This window comes from Phytophthora cinnamomi (assembly GCF_018691715.1).
Source record: "Phytophthora cinnamomi strain GKB4 chromosome Unknown Contig53, whole genome shotgun sequence".
NCBI lineage: Eukaryota > Oomycota > Peronosporomycetes > Peronosporales > Peronosporaceae > Phytophthora > Phytophthora cinnamomi.
Genome location: NW_027150986.1, coordinates 1,423,159 through 1,437,567, shown reverse-complemented (window position 1 = coordinate 1,437,567; position 14,409 = coordinate 1,423,159). Strand labels below are relative to the sequence as shown.

The following is a 14,409-nucleotide window of genomic DNA, read 5'->3' as shown; positions in this document are numbered from 1 at the left end:
CGCCTTCTGGCGTTCGAAGTAGTCGTCGATGGAGAGATGACTCCCCATCGACTTTGCGGACTTCTTCTGAGGCGCGCTCATCGTTGAATGAGCGCGGATTTCTTCTCCAAACGCGGAGAATTGACGAATGGTCAATTCCAAAGATTGACGTGCGGAGACCCCGCGCGTCTAACCTTAAGGGGGGGATGGTGTAACGGGTTACACGCACAAGTGGCTGCAAGCCACTTGTGAATTTAACAGATAGGTTATCTGTTAAAAGTTTTGGATACTTCCTCACCTTGGTGTAAGACACACCAATGGATACATTGGAGTGGGCCACCACAATGAGTGGTCCACACATACCCAAAGATCCTATTGGTAGAAAGCAGCATCTTTCTACCTATCAGAGACATGCATATTAGCGGGGCTCTGACAGCCAGCCGCTGCCAACCCTTTCATAGATGATAAACAATTTTTTAGCAGATTTTAGAGGAATATCAATTTACAAGCAATACAGTTCTCATTTTACCTTAAACTAGCTACTTGGAGTCTTGTCTAAGTTAACTTATATTTGTGTACTCAAATATAATTAACCTAAGTCATTACTAAGTACTTACGCTTCCTCATACACGTTGCGCAACGTGTAAGCTAAAGTAGTGAGTCAAGTTAGACCCACTACAGTTTGTGCACGGTCGACACAAATTAGGACCACCCGAATCTCGATACAAAATCCAATATTAACCGAAACCCCGTACAAGGCGATATGACTAAAGATTTGTAGTGGGCGTGCTTTCGGCAGTTAGTTAGACGCGTTCGTTCTTGCAGAACACGACAGTTACTCGCAATTCTACAAGCAATCTATTAAGTGCTCTCGGATGCGAACCGCGGTGTCTGACTGAGGCGTAGATTGTAAGGTACGAGTAGCTATCGACTGAACCTCCCATTCACTGGTCGTTCTATAGCAAATCATATGACTTACCACTGAGACCTACGTTGGCGATCGCTTCAGGCTCAATATCGCTTATGAGGCTATGTCGTGCTTCACTGCTACAGCTAACACTATTTACAATGCTAGGATACTGTCACAGCGAGATCCCAGAGTGCTAGTGTCAACGTGCGAGCTCCCGAAAGTATGTCCACTACAAATCTCTAGTCATATCGCCTTGTACGGGGTTTCGGTTAATATTGGATTTTGTATTGGGATGGGGGTGGTCCTAATTTGTGTCGACCTTGCACAAACAGTTTCTTGTATACGAGCCACCCGTTAAAGTGCAAAAACGCGAGTGTTAGCGCATAGCAGGTCTTTCTCAGCGTCTTTCACAACTACTGTCGAACTCCCACCTCAAAATGATAAAAATTGATTGAGTTATGAGGGTGCACAGGGGTGGTCCTATAGTTTTGACGCGCACTGTAGTCGTACCCCACCTCCAACACAATAGAACTTCGAAATGAAATCACAGGGTTTTGTTGTTTGTGGTTTGTGAGATAACCGCATCTCACAAACCACAACAAACAGTTTCTTCGATAGGTCTCTATTATGCATTTGTACAATTTGAGCCAATGAAAGGAAAGATAGGTAGATTTATTATCCAATCAACTGGAAGCGCCGAACAAAGCTAATACGGCGAAGCCATGTTTCCTCCTCTTGGAGATCCCTGGCTTCACCTTCCTCCCATACTAAGCTCAACTTATCTAATACTTGTAGGCAGAAACAGTGGCCTCGCATGCGTCTCGAGTAAGCAGACACAAGATAGATGCCTGTGGGAAGGTTGAGTCCTTTGAGACCCTCGACCCCTCCCTTCCCCCCCTCACAAATATTAGCATTGAATATATCCATGTCTACATCTACCATCGCTTGCCCTCTAACTACTTGATCTAGGTAGAACTGTAAGTTCTTAAAGCTCATACCTTTTGACAAATCGATGCCTTTGTTCTTCGCGGCGGCCATGTCGGCGTTCTTCATCGCTTGTGTGACGACGCCGCCATGGCCGAGGAGCTGCAGCGCCATGTCGACTGCATGCTGCGCGCAATCATTTTGATTGCCGCGCGCTTGCATGAGACGGGCGAAAAGTACATGTTCGCTAACCCACTTCATGAATGGCTGACCCCCACCACTGGACTTCCACTGCAGCACAACGTGGAAGTACCAGTCCGGGATGCCGTCGTCCTTGAGCATGGACGCCGGCTCCCAGGTGGACTGCGGGTAGTGGCGCCACGTCACCCGGAACTGCTCGATGCCATCCTCGGTACGGTGGTCGACCAGCATGTCCACTTCGCACCGAGGAGCAGTCCGGCGTGGGCGCTTTTCAGGCGGCCCCAACATGGTCGTGTTCGAGACCGGTGGAATGGCGCGCAGGCGTTTCGAACGCCGAGCATGCATTGGAGCTTCTGACTCCGACTGCGAGTTTGTAGCAGGCACCGAAGACTGCTGCTGCTGCGCTTGAGCCCCAGCCTGCCCGATGTGAAAATATTGGGGCGGCCGCTGACTCGCTGCGCAGCAGTTAGCAGCCTCCGAGGCGCTGCAGGTCGGTGCTGGCGTCGAGGTCGTGCATGGCGAGGTGGCTTCTGGTGTCGTGATCGTGCATGGTGAGGTGGCTTCTGGCGTCGTGGTCGTGCATGGCAAGGTTAGCGCTGACGCTGTGATCGTGCATGGCGAGGTGGCTTCTGGTGTCGTGGTCGTGCATGGCGAGGTTGGCTCTGACACTGTGGTCATGCATGATGAGGTGGCTTCTGGCGTCGTGGTCGTGCATGACGAGGTAGATGCTGACGTCGAGGCCTGCTTTCGACTTGGAGAGAATTGCGGCGGTAGCGGGAGTGCGAGGAGAGTAGCCATTGTCACTAAGCAACAAAGTTGGTAAATGAAGTCTGTTACTTTAGATCATTCACAAGTTCAGTTCAAACGCACGATGCTTGGCACATGTTGGTACATCGCTACCGCACCCACCATCCCTGGCAGCGGTATGGGTCGCAGCACGTGTCCGCTGCTGCAAGGTTTCCGCCTCTACTAGCTCTGGACCTCGTCCTACGCAGGCTGCCGGTGCTGGCAGCAACCACCTGGAAGCGTTTGTCGCTTCCTGGAAAATTGTGGTTGTGACCTCATCGCTTAGCTCAGCTCACGGTTCGCTTCTTCGTAGGGTTAAACGGTACGCCCTGCTAATCTATTACAGTATGTACAGGTAGAACTACACGTCGTATCTTTCTCCTCGTCCACGTTGACGTTCATATCGTATAGCTTGCAGAGACATCAAGTCGTCAAACCTGGTTAGTGTGGTTGTCTCGAGGCTTCGCAAGGACAGATTTCTGCGCATGAGTCGAACCAGGAGCTGGCGCAAGGCGGACACCTCGCTGTCGCGTTGCCAGGATACCATCAGCTGGGCGTAGTTAATCAACACGCTGCTAACGCTTAGATCAAGACCCGCAAGGACATTGCTTGTCGAGCGAGATTGGTGCTCGGAGAACTCGTCGTGATACTTCACGTACAGATGGATGCCCGTCTGGAAGAGCTTCTCCGCCGTTTCACGCTGTCCTCTACAACACCGGCATGGTATATAACTCAGAAGTTGCCACCACAGGATATTGCTAAGCTATTCCGCGGTCGTTCGAACGAGACGGGGCGTTCTCGGAGAACTCGCCATGGTACTTCTCGTACAGACGCATGACCTTCTTGAGGAGCTTCTCTGCTGGTTCGTGCCGCCATCTATCCATAAAAAACAGCACAAGACATCAAGTGAATACAACTACACCAACAATCTCACAGCTCACTGTCAACGCAACCACGTACAGGTGGTGGTAACATTTCCCCATCTGGTCCATGAGCTTTATGCCGTGACGCAGCGGACGCTGATGGGGTTCACTGCCTTGAGACTCTTCATAGCTGCCTGGTAGAATGACAGCGCATCCTCATGCTGGTCCACGCTCTCGTAGAGCATGCGTACTTACAGGCGCCAGAGATTGTCGCCTCCGGCGTGAGCAGGCCCCTCACGGCTTCGAACGACTGGGTAAAGTACTTGATAGCTTGGTCCATGTCGCCCTACAGCAGTCAGCTGCTTTGGCAATCCAGCAACGTGCAGGTATTGTAGGCAGCAGCTTCGAAACCTTCCTGGCGCACGCATCGCCCAGCACCATCAACCGCCGCTGTTCATTGCGCTGCGGAGGCTCTCGCAGCTGTCAAACACCCGAGTCGCACCAACGTAAAGATGGCCAGTAGTTGCATTGTTGTTATTGCATTCCATTGGGCTAGGAGTACACGGTACCACGAAGGTGAGTACAGGCAATGTGGGGACACCGGTGAGCAGCCACCTGGTCCACTTGGACGGCGCCTGGGAACGGAAGGAAGCGAAGCCTCGAGACGCCGCGGTCGGCCCCAACTGCCGGCCAGCGGGGAGGATCCCCAGACGCGCCTGCGGGCGGATACCCAGCGCGCGGTGCATGCCCAGCATCGTCAGAATGGAAATGCGAAGGATGATAAATGTACCTGGAAAATGGTACAAGTTGCAGAATGTGCTCACACTGGTGGCTGTGATGACCATCATGACTCGAGGAGGGGGCCATTGCCTGCTGGAGTTACCAGGTGCAAGCGGTTCTGTAGTGGGGCGATGTGGTAGTGAAGAACTAAGTACGGCAGACTAACGCGATGCAGGAAGAACGTCGTCGCAGGCGTCTCTTTGAATGAACAGGAGCCGCTTAATCAAGAATTCAGTCGGGTGGACGAGTGGCTGTGAGTCGAGAGGTGAGCGAAATGTTATCACTTAGCTAAAATTCTGACTTTATTTTATATCATTACCGTAGTAAGGACCACGATGGCTAGTAGCGCCGCAAGCCAGAGACACCCCCTCACTCACGTTGTCTGCCTCAGCGTTCTCGTTGCGACCAACCACCTTGATGTGGCCAGAGTGTTTTTTTTTTCTTGCCGCCACGCGTGCGTTGATCCTTGTGCACAAAATTGAAGCCAAAACGCAGGATCAACTTGACCGCCTGCATGGCCGTGTTGCGGTCCATTTGCTTCTCGTCCTGCGTGAGGCAAATTTACGGGACGGTGTGCACGTGCACGAGGTAAGAGAATTCCTATGCAAAACTACCAGCTGTTGTTAGCTTCATGCTCAATGTTATTCATTTCCCATCTTGCATCTTGCTGCAGAGTACAAGGAGCTTACAAAGAGCTGGTTGTGTGAAGACTCGAGCCAAGATGGGGAACTCGCCGCTCTCTCGCGAGTTTTCGGGCCGTCGGCTGTCATCTGAGGAGCGAGAGGCCACGAAGCGGTTTGGCGATGAGGATATGCGGCTGCTGCGTGAGACTTTCAAGGGTCTAGCCAGCAGCAAAGACGGAATCAGCATGGGCAAGGAGGCCTTTCTGAAGTGCTTCCCCATGCGAGGACTACTAGGCGAGCGGCTATTTGAAGTGATCGACAAGGGTGGCTCCGGTTCCATCCACTACAATGAGTTCGTATTAGCGAGATCTGCCTGTGCCTCTTTCCAAAGAGACCGACCAGCTTAGGCCTCTCACACTGCAATGAATGCAATATACAAAATACATTACCATGACGAATCTCTTGCACCTATTCATTTGATTGGATGAAACAAAACAGGGTACCATGGGGCACATAAAACATCTTCAATATCTTAAAGGGAGCTTGGTGCGCCCTTTAAGGGCGTGTTTGGCTACCCTGTTTTGCAAACATGCTCAAAGGGCGACTTTGCGCCCTTCTGCCACGAAAGGGTTAATACTAATAGTAATAGTAATATCAGTCAGTTTCCAAGGGGAATTTGCAATTTGGTCAGGTGTTTGACTGGGAATTTGCAATTCGGTCAGGCGTTTACTAATTAGTCAGGACTTGCGACACTTAGAATTATGGCACTCCTAAAATTAGAATAGCTAACCTGCAGACGTGCAACCGACGCCCATCCACCACTCCACAAACGTATTTTCGCTGCCAGGCAAGAAGTCCTAGTCATGGAGGACGCAGACGATGATGTGGAGCTTGCCGTTGGCATGGAATTCCCCAGCATCAAGGAGCTGAAGGCCAGCGTTGCGCGATACTGCGTTGTTCACGGTTTTGCTCACAATAAGCCCTCAAATCGACGCGACGTCTTCTTAAAAGTAGTCTGCTCATCACATGCCGAGTGTTCCTTTCAGCTGCGCGGATCTCGATCATCGAAAACAGGAGTCGTGCGTATAACCTTTTGGACAAGACTCATGCTGCCACCCATGTTGCGCACACGGATCTACGTCAGCGGCTACCATCCCAAGTCAACCAGGCATTCTTGGTTGAAGTTATTCGAGATTGTATGGCGTGTAACCGAGACGGGAAGAGTCCGAAGCTGGCTGTCAACTGGGCGCGCAGTGCTTTTAGGCTAACGATTTCTTACCACGCGGCTTGGCGTGCGTTAAAACAGTTACAAGAGGGATCGGTTCTCAGCCTACAACACAGCTATCAGTTCCTTCAAAGTTACTTGGATATGTTCGTCGTAAATAATCCCGGAACGATTGCAGATTTCGACCGAACCAACAACAACAAGTTCAAATGTTTGTGTCTCATTTACGGCATATATACCGACACGCTCCAGTATTGTCTGCCAATAATTGCTCTAGGTGCATGTCATTTGCGTGGAGCCGATAATGGTACTCTCTACATTGCCTCTACGATGACCGGTGCGCACGATATTTTAGTCGTTGGAGTAGCAATATCTAATGCGGCGGAGTGTGGCGAGGACTGGACTTGGTTTTTGCAACACCTATTGAAGGCGCTACCATGTCTAAAAAACTTGCTTTGTCTTTTCTTTATGTGTGATCGTGACAAGGGTGTCACGCCATCGGTGCGTCGTGTATTCCCGGATCCTCCGCATTCGGCATGTGCTGAACATATTAAACGCGACGTTATCGGTGAATGCAAGACCAGATTTGGTGATTTAATTCATAAGTTAGCTCCAAAATATGCATTTGTCGGTGTTCACTTCAGTTGCACCCTATTATCGCTATGGATGCCTACAAGCCATCTTCGCCACCTCGATGGTACCTATCGATATCGAGTCAGCAATCGGTGATGGCACGACAGAACGTCCTGAGTCATACCGTAGATCCGGTCGCCCAAAAAAACCCAACAAAACGGGTACACAGCCGTGGAGAATGTATACCCGACGACTCACCGATCGTTTGCTCACGCTGTCGCGAAAGGGGTCACAACATTCGGACCTGCGAGAAAAGACAACAACTAAAACTATAACGTCACCTGAGCCCTAAGTAGCTTTAGCTTCGCATTTACTTCAACTTGAATTACATTAATCACAACTGCTCTGCTTAACCCCTTAACCGTTGCCGGAGTAGATCAATCGAGTGATCTATTCTTTTTGATGCGTAAGGGGTAGTTGATGAAGCAGTGACCGTCATAGTCCCCTTGAGATCCTCGCGTTCGTAATTGGCGAGCAAAATGATGAGCAGTGTGAGCAACACGCAGATCTCCTTCGGTGGCAGTGATGCGGATGAGGTTTCCGGTAGCTCCATGACTTCCATGCTATATGCTGTGAGAGTGGTGGATGGGCGTCGGTTGCACTTCTGCAGGTTAGCTATTCTAATTTTAGGAGTGCCATAATTCTAAGTGTCGCAAGTCCTGACTAATTAGTAAACGCCTGACCGAATTGCAAAATTCCCCGTTTCTAAATCTCTCCCACATCACGACGGAGACCATTTCAAAAGCTTCATTGCTGGAGAGTGAACTTAGTACATGTACCTTCACCCAGGCCAGCAGTAAGAAGGAGCTGGCGAACTCGTTGTCTAAAAGCACGGCGCAGGCGTACGAAGTACAAATGATGAAGTCTGTCGTTTCTTTTTGTCCGATTTCAGAATTACCACATCAATTTACATTTAGAAAAAATAATATTAATAACAACTATTATTAAATAATAATTGTTATTAATGAAATAATTATCAATAGTAAAGTTTACTATTAACACTAATGGTAGTATTAATACCAATTGTAATAACTATTGGTATTAATAAATAGAACCTACCTTTAGTTTGTGAGTAGTGCGGAAAGTTATATATCGGCGGACGTATGCAAAACAATTTCTCCAGGATGGTGGAGGATCTATGCGGGGGAGGAGCAGAAGAGGGCTATGGCCCTCTTCTGCTCCTCCCCCGCTAGCCGCTGCTGCCTTGCCTGCCGGGTCCGCGGAGGCTGCTCGCGCGGCGGCGAGCAGTCGAAGTTCGCAAGTGATGGGCCAAATGTACTACCCAAAAACGTAATTCACTACGCACCAACTTGTATATGGGAGGAAGTATGCAAAACAGTTTCTTCCGGATCCAAAAAGATCAATTGCGAGATCTTGTGTCCGCCTGTTTGGAAGACTCGCCGAGTTAATTTCGGGAATGGGTTATTCCCGGCCTAATTACGGGCGCCGATGGGGTCTTTTTTGAGACTCGATATCCGAAAAGAAGCGTTCCAGACTTTATTTTCGGGCTCTTAATGTTCCAGACTTATTTTCGGGCTACTTTCGGCGCTACTTTCGCGCCGAAAGTAGCGAGCTGCCACCCGCCCGACAGGGTGCTATACCGTTGTCTTGGTGGCTTCCTGCAAGTCGTTAGTCATTGAGATCACGTAAGAGTGAACTCTGTACATGTACACATGACGCCCACCAGCGTGTTGACCGACCCGTTGCTCTATGCGCTCGAGATTGATGATGTTATGGATGAGAGGAGCCTCAGCGCCAACGAAAGCGTCTCAAACGACAGCAACGGTTCTCCTCGGGACGCAGCGCGTGTTGCAGGGGTTAAGACAACGTCAGTGGATCAGCTGACGACCAAGCGCTCGGAGCGACCGAGGACGAGGAGACCTATCAAACACAAGCTAGGACCCGTGCCGTACACGACGGAGCTGCAGCGTCGCAAACGGAGCGAGCTGCTTACACTTCGACAAGAAGCAGAAGCACTGAATAGACGACTGGCCCTGCTGCAACAGCTACGGCACGACCGCTTGGCGCTTGCAGTCAACGCAACTGATGGAGGGGGGAGCGCGTGGCAAGGCTTGGCAGCGATAGAGTGCGAAGAGCGTAAGCGCGCGGAGAGAACCAACCGTGAGTTGAAGGTCATACTGGAGACGCAGCAAAAGACAGTGGCTGCTATTTGTAAGGTGCTCGGGAAACGCAGGGTCTTCGAGGTATGTGCTGTCATTTCTGCTTTTGTTGATATGACTCAGCTCGTGTCGTTATGAATGACCAGGGTCGAGACTTTGTTTTCCAACTCAAACCAACTATCCCACGTTTCCCGTCACGACTTGACTACAGCAATGCCATACTAGCCGACCTTGAGAGAGGGCTAGACTTGCTGCGCGTCGATACGGAGACGATCTTTACGCCACCAGAAGACAACAAGTACGCGATTGTTTCTCGGAGCCAAGACATACGTCGCACACCTGACGGCCACCGAGTCGCCGAGACAACAACAATCACCCCCTTGCCCTGTTCGGTGCAGGACGCCGGGGAGACTTTGTGGCGGTTTGTCAGCAGCGACGTTGACAAGTCGTTTTACTCGGTGCGTTGACAACTGCGTGAGTAAACAGTATAGTGTGTGCTCACCCTCGTTTCAAAATGCCTAGATTCGCAAATGCAACCCCCATTCATTCGAAATGAACTGTGTCGCCAACTCTCGCGAGGGACCGCAACATATCGATGGAGTGGTCATCTACCGCCGCTACGACGAAAGTGACCGCATCGTAATTGTGGGGACATCCACGTGGTTCCTCGCGACGGGAGGACTCCAGTTCGAAGATAAGTTCTGGACAGTCATCTCACCGTCGCCGTCCGATCCACTGCATTCATCCGTCGTGCAAACTCGGTACCAACTGCAGGCCAACATCCCAGACGCAAAATCCGTATTGGCAGCGAACTTTGCTCAGGCGGAGGACGCTGTCTTGTCTTCAATCGGAAGGAAGCTGCGCAACGCCATGCTGGCACTGCAGAGCGCTCTGCTGACTGAAGTCGACTGGACCCGCTAGTAAATAAGCGAAAGTAAGTTACTTCGAGGTTCAACACCGTACCACGTTGAAGTCGAAGTTGCAATGACTTGAGCTCAGTGTGCTCTCTATTTCATGTGCACCACGCCACCCATCCGTTGTCGCGTCGTTACGTTCCGACCAAAGGGGGATCAGTCCAAAGCTCGACGACTTGGTGAGGGACACTCGAAGCTGCCGCCATGTCCGCCGAAGCCAAGGCCAACGACTACCTGGCGCAGGGCGAGAAGGCGCTAAAGAAGACGTCCTTCTTCTCCTTCGGCTCCAGCTCGCAGCGCAACGAGGACGCCAGCGACCTGTTCGAGAAGGCCGGCAACCAGTTCAAGATCGCCAAGAACTGTAAACACCAGCAGCATGTCTCCTGCCACGCCTTCCCGCCCAATATTTACGCTTATGTTTACTTACTGCACGTGCAGGGCAGAAGGCTGCGGAGGCCTACGAGAAATGCGCGCGATGCCAAGTGAGTCGTTCGCTCGGTTCAGTCGTGGAGTTGGGAGAGTTGTGCTGATGTGTTTGTTGTCATTTAGTCGCGTCTGAACGAGAACTCGCGCGCCGCGCAGTTCTACCAGCAGGCAGCCGAAGCGCTGGCCAAGGTGAACCCCATGGGTGAGTGCTGGCTGCTGTGCAGGGCTAGAGGAGCGTGGAAGAAAGAAACTGACAACGGATATCTTTTTTGTGGGCTGTAGACGCGATGGTGCACTTCAAGACGGCGATCTCAATGCTGTGTGACGCTGGCCGCTTCTCCAACGCCGCCAAGCTGCAGAAGCAGATTGGCGAGATCTACGAGCAGCAGGACAACAAGGAGGAGGCGCTGGAGGCCTACCGCCAGGCTGCCGACTACTTCTCCGGAGAGAACCAGTCTTCCTCGGCCAACAACATGCTACTCAAGGTGGCGCAGTTCTCGGCCGAGCTGGAAAAGTGAGCTGCAGATATGTTGGCGTTGAGGTCATTGAATATGTGACTAATTGCTGTGGTTGTTCAGATACGACGCGGCGCGCGAGATTTACGAAACTATCGCGAAGTCGTCCATGGAGTCCAACCTGCTCAAGTTCAACGCAAAGAGCCACCTGCTGAACGCGGGTATCTGCGCGCTGGCGACCAAGGACATGGTGCTCGTGCAGATGAAGTGGGGGGAATTCCAGGATATCGACTATACTTTCGCAGACAGCCGTGAGGGCAAGTTCCTGCAGGCCATGAACCAGAGTCTTGAGGCCTTCAATGCCGACGCATTTGCGGATGCTGTCTTCCAGTTTGACACCATTTCGAAGATTGAGCCATGGAAGATCACACTGCTGCTGCGCATCAAGGAGGGTATCATCGGCGAGGTCGACGTCGCCCAGGACCTGACTTAAGCATCGTGCACACTACCGCAGCTCTTTGTAGATTTCCGCCAGCATCACATTGCATTTTTTTTCGATCGACTTGTTGGTGGTGGGTGATCAATAATACAGACAGGGGTTTGCTATATCTGACTGCTCTTAGTCGTCGTCGTCGTCGCCAATAATGCTCTTCTTCTCTGAGAACTTCACCGATGGAGACACCAGCGGTCCTTGCAAGTAGAAATAATACTTTTGATACGCTAACACTTCCGGTTGTGCTGCCTCCGTCGGTGCGTCCGAGGTCGTCAAGCCACCCTCCAGCAGGTCGCCTCCTGATTTGGTTTCATCGGTCTCTTCAGGTTGTGACAGCTCCTTCTTCGGTTGCTCCTCGACCTTGTCAGGACTTTGACCAGGGAAAAACTCACCCTTCGTTAGCGCAATCCGCTCCTCTTCCTGTCATATTGAGAACAACAGTACAGTCAGCACTTGTCCAGCAGCCTCACAACACAATCAATATGCTCATTACCATTAGCCGTTGGTGGACCGTGAACCACGACGGTAGCTGTTGCGGCAGCGTGACCAAGTCCACATCGAAAAGCTCAATGAACTGCTCGTTCTCGAACCTCGTCTTGACGCTGCCGGCAATGTTTCGATACTGCAATACGTATAGTCTTCATTAGCCCTTCAACAACAATGTCGTTTTCCACGGTTTCAGTGCTCCCTCCTTGCCTTATCAATAGTCGATGTCAAGCTCCAGTTCTGCAGACGCCGCAAGCAGCCGATCATGGTTCCTGCAAAGTGGACTCCAGTCCTACCAATGACAATGAAAATTTCGTCACCACCACCAGAAAGCCACGCTATAGCAACAGCAACAGCACCATAGTCCTTACTTGCACATGACGAGAATGGGATGGCGCCTCTGGTCCAGGATGCACTCGATCGCCTCCTTGGCCATTCCTTCCGAGATCCCCTTCCACTGCGATGACGCCGTGCGGTACTTCATGCCCAGGTGGATCTGCTCACCACCCACCCGAGCCAGAGGTCAGCCCCAGCAACCCACGCATTGCAATGCTACAGCGGAGCGTTGAACGCACCACGTTGATCTCCTTCTCGGCAAAGAAGGCGGCCAGGTCGCGCGAGAGGTCGTCGTACGAGAGATACACCACCGTGTTGAGCTGCAGCGTGGCCAGGAACGGGATCGACGACGCGTCGCACTTGTTGGAGCGGTACACCTGGTCCTCCACGATCTCGAAGAACAGCGGAGGGTTCAGCGACGGCAGCGTGTTGACCACCACAGGCGCCGGGGGAGCGGCAACCGACGCCGCATCGGATGCCGTGTCAGTCATGGCAAAACCACACCAAAATTGGGGTTTGCTCTTGAAATTTGCAACCAAATACACAAAAACTGGAGAAAAAATTGAGGAAATCGCCATATTGCCGTCTGCACATGATGCAGTATACTCAATAGCTGCCATTTTTTTCCAACGAAGAGCCCTCCCGGTTTAAGCGACAGCGATCTAGTTTTTGCTTACGGCTTTGTAGTTATCTGGACACTTCAGCTACACGGCTCATGTTTCAAACTCAAAGCTCGCCTAGGACGAAATGGCCAGCTTCTTGTCAAGCATGACTGTCACGTCCTCCACAGCGGAAGCCTCTTCTTCCTCCTCTTCCTCCTCTTCGTCCTCCTCTTCGTCCTCGTCGTTGTCCTCCAGTGATCCCAGCACGCCGCTCTTGCTCTTGCTCTCGAGCAACGACTCAATGTTAGCCACGCCGTCCGCAGAGATCTGGTTGCCGTCAATGTCCAGCTTCGCGAACGCCTTCTTGTCAACCACAGCCTTGACCAGAGCGAGCGCGCCAGAGGCGCCAATCTCGTTCACATTAGCCACAACCTTCTCCAGCGCGGGCGAGCCAGTCTTCAAGGCCTTGGCGATGACCTTGGCGCCCTTGGAGCCGATCTCGTTCTCCTCCACCTGCAGCACGCGCAGAGTGATGCTCGCACGCAGCATTTGTCCGAGAGCGGACATGCTCTCCTCCGTCAGGTCGTTGCCGGACACATCCAGAGCCGTCAGTCCCGCAGCCGCGCCGCCCTCGCGGAGCGCATCGGCGATGGCCACCATGCCGTCGTCCTCAATGGCAGCGTCGCGCAGGTTGATCTCCACCAGGTTGGGCATGTTCTTGACCGCGGCGGCGATGGCCTCGGCTCCCTGGGCTTTGAACGTGTTGTCGCTGAGGTCGAGCTTCTCCAGCTTCTTGAGCGAGGCCAGCGCCGTGGCGAAGGCCAGACTGCCCTCCCGCTGCGCGCGTGTGGCCGAGAAGCGCAGGTCCTTGAGCGCGGGCGACAGCGGCAGCAGCTTGGCCAGCGCGATGGCGCCCCCGTCGCCGCTCATGTTGTTGTAGAAGTGGAAGGTCTCGAGCTTGGTGGGCGTCTCCTCGCCGCGGAACAGCAGCACCTCCTGCGCGATGACGCCGGCGGCCGCGGCCGAGATGCCGTTGTTGCAGAAGAACATGTGCTGCAGCTGCTCCTGGCCCTGCAGCAGGCCGAAGCACGCGCGCACGCCCTTCTCGCCCAGCGCGTTGTCGCTCAGGTCGATGCGCGAGAGCGTCTTGATGGCGCTCAGCGCGTCGCACAGCGTGGCCAGCACCTGCAGCGCCTCGTCCTCAGGGCGGCCAGCGATCATGTCGGCGAAGTCCACGCTCGTGAGCTGCGCGAAGGCGCCGCGCGCCTCCAGCCGCGAGAAGAATGCGGCGATCACGCGCGCGGCCTCCAGCGTGTAGCTCTTGTTGCGCAGCGTGATGTGCGTGAAGGCGGGCGGCGTGGCCTGGGCTTCAGCGTCGGCGTACGACTGCACCAGCTCGTGGGCGCGCGCCTCGGTCACGAGCTCGCGCTCGCCCTCGAAGGACAGCACAGTCTTGGTGGTCGCCATGGTCATACGCTGCGCTGCTGGAGTCTGGTTTGTGTGGGAAATGAATGAGGCGTAAGCGCTTGGGTGGCGCACATAGAGTCCCCTGCGAAAGTCGATACGGTTCCAGCTGTATCGTGTTTCCATCTCGGTGGCGTTAGACATGGCTACACACGTGGCGATCTTCTGCAGCTTTGATGTGCATGGTGA

At 52.7% G+C, this 14,409-nt stretch overlaps 7 protein-coding genes across 7 annotated transcripts; 3 read left to right on the top strand and 4 right to left on the bottom strand.

Moving 5' to 3' along the window:
• Positions 1–1,050: 1,050 nt before the first annotated feature.
• Positions 1,051–2,302, bottom strand: IUM83_00392 (uncharacterized protein; the record flags this gene model as incomplete). The annotated part of the gene is made up of 2 exons (XM_067924157.1): positions 1,051–1,058; positions 1,888–2,302. The coding sequence occupies 2 exons, from the start codon at positions 2,300–2,302 to the stop codon at positions 1,051–1,053; spliced, it is 423 nt and encodes a 140-aa protein (XP_067789289.1).
• A 178-nt stretch (positions 2,303–2,480) lies between these two features.
• Positions 2,481–4,003, bottom strand: IUM83_00391 (Fe2+-dicitrate sensor, membrane component; the record flags this gene model as incomplete). Its single annotated transcript, XM_067924156.1, has 5 exons — positions 2,481–2,817; positions 3,460–3,507; positions 3,590–3,676; positions 3,761–3,857; positions 3,919–4,003. The coding sequence occupies 5 exons, from the start codon at positions 4,001–4,003 to the stop codon at positions 2,481–2,483; spliced, it is 654 nt and encodes a 217-aa protein (XP_067789249.1).
• Positions 4,004–5,164: 1,161 nt separating this feature from the next.
• Positions 5,165–5,473, top strand: IUM83_00390 (CAMK/CAMK1 protein kinase; the record flags this gene model as incomplete). Its single annotated transcript, XM_067924155.1, has 1 exon — positions 5,165–5,473. One exon carries the CDS (start codon positions 5,165–5,167, stop codon positions 5,471–5,473), a length of 309 nt encoding a protein of 102 aa, XP_067789098.1.
• Positions 5,474–8,597: 3,124 nt separating this feature from the next.
• On the top strand, positions 8,598–9,965 carry IUM83_00389 (uncharacterized protein; the record flags this gene model as incomplete). Its single annotated transcript, XM_067924154.1, has 3 exons — positions 8,598–9,128; positions 9,191–9,502; positions 9,567–9,965. The coding sequence occupies 3 exons, from the start codon at positions 8,598–8,600 to the stop codon at positions 9,963–9,965; spliced, it is 1,242 nt and encodes a 413-aa protein (XP_067788561.1).
• A 197-nt stretch (positions 9,966–10,162) lies between these two features.
• Positions 10,163–11,332, top strand: IUM83_00388 (Alpha-soluble NSF attachment protein; the record flags this gene model as incomplete). Its single annotated transcript, XM_067924153.1, has 5 exons — positions 10,163–10,319; positions 10,397–10,440; positions 10,508–10,586; positions 10,667–10,898; positions 10,963–11,332. The coding sequence occupies 5 exons, from the start codon at positions 10,163–10,165 to the stop codon at positions 11,330–11,332; spliced, it is 882 nt and encodes a 293-aa protein (XP_067789126.1).
• A 126-nt stretch (positions 11,333–11,458) lies between these two features.
• On the bottom strand, positions 11,459–12,645 carry IUM83_00387 (putative protein tyrosine phosphatase; the record flags this gene model as incomplete). The annotated part of the gene is made up of 5 exons (XM_067924152.1): positions 11,459–11,752; positions 11,826–11,954; positions 12,029–12,110; positions 12,190–12,314; positions 12,394–12,645. 5 exons carry the CDS (start codon positions 12,643–12,645, stop codon positions 11,459–11,461), a joined length of 882 nt encoding a protein of 293 aa, XP_067789125.1.
• A 246-nt stretch (positions 12,646–12,891) lies between these two features.
• Positions 12,892–14,223, bottom strand: IUM83_00386 (RAN GTPase-activating protein 2; the record flags this gene model as incomplete). The annotated part of the gene is made up of 1 exon (XM_067924151.1): positions 12,892–14,223. The coding sequence occupies one exon, from the start codon at positions 14,221–14,223 to the stop codon at positions 12,892–12,894; it is 1,332 nt and encodes a 443-aa protein (XP_067788560.1).
• Between the last annotated feature and the right edge of the window lie 186 nt (positions 14,224–14,409).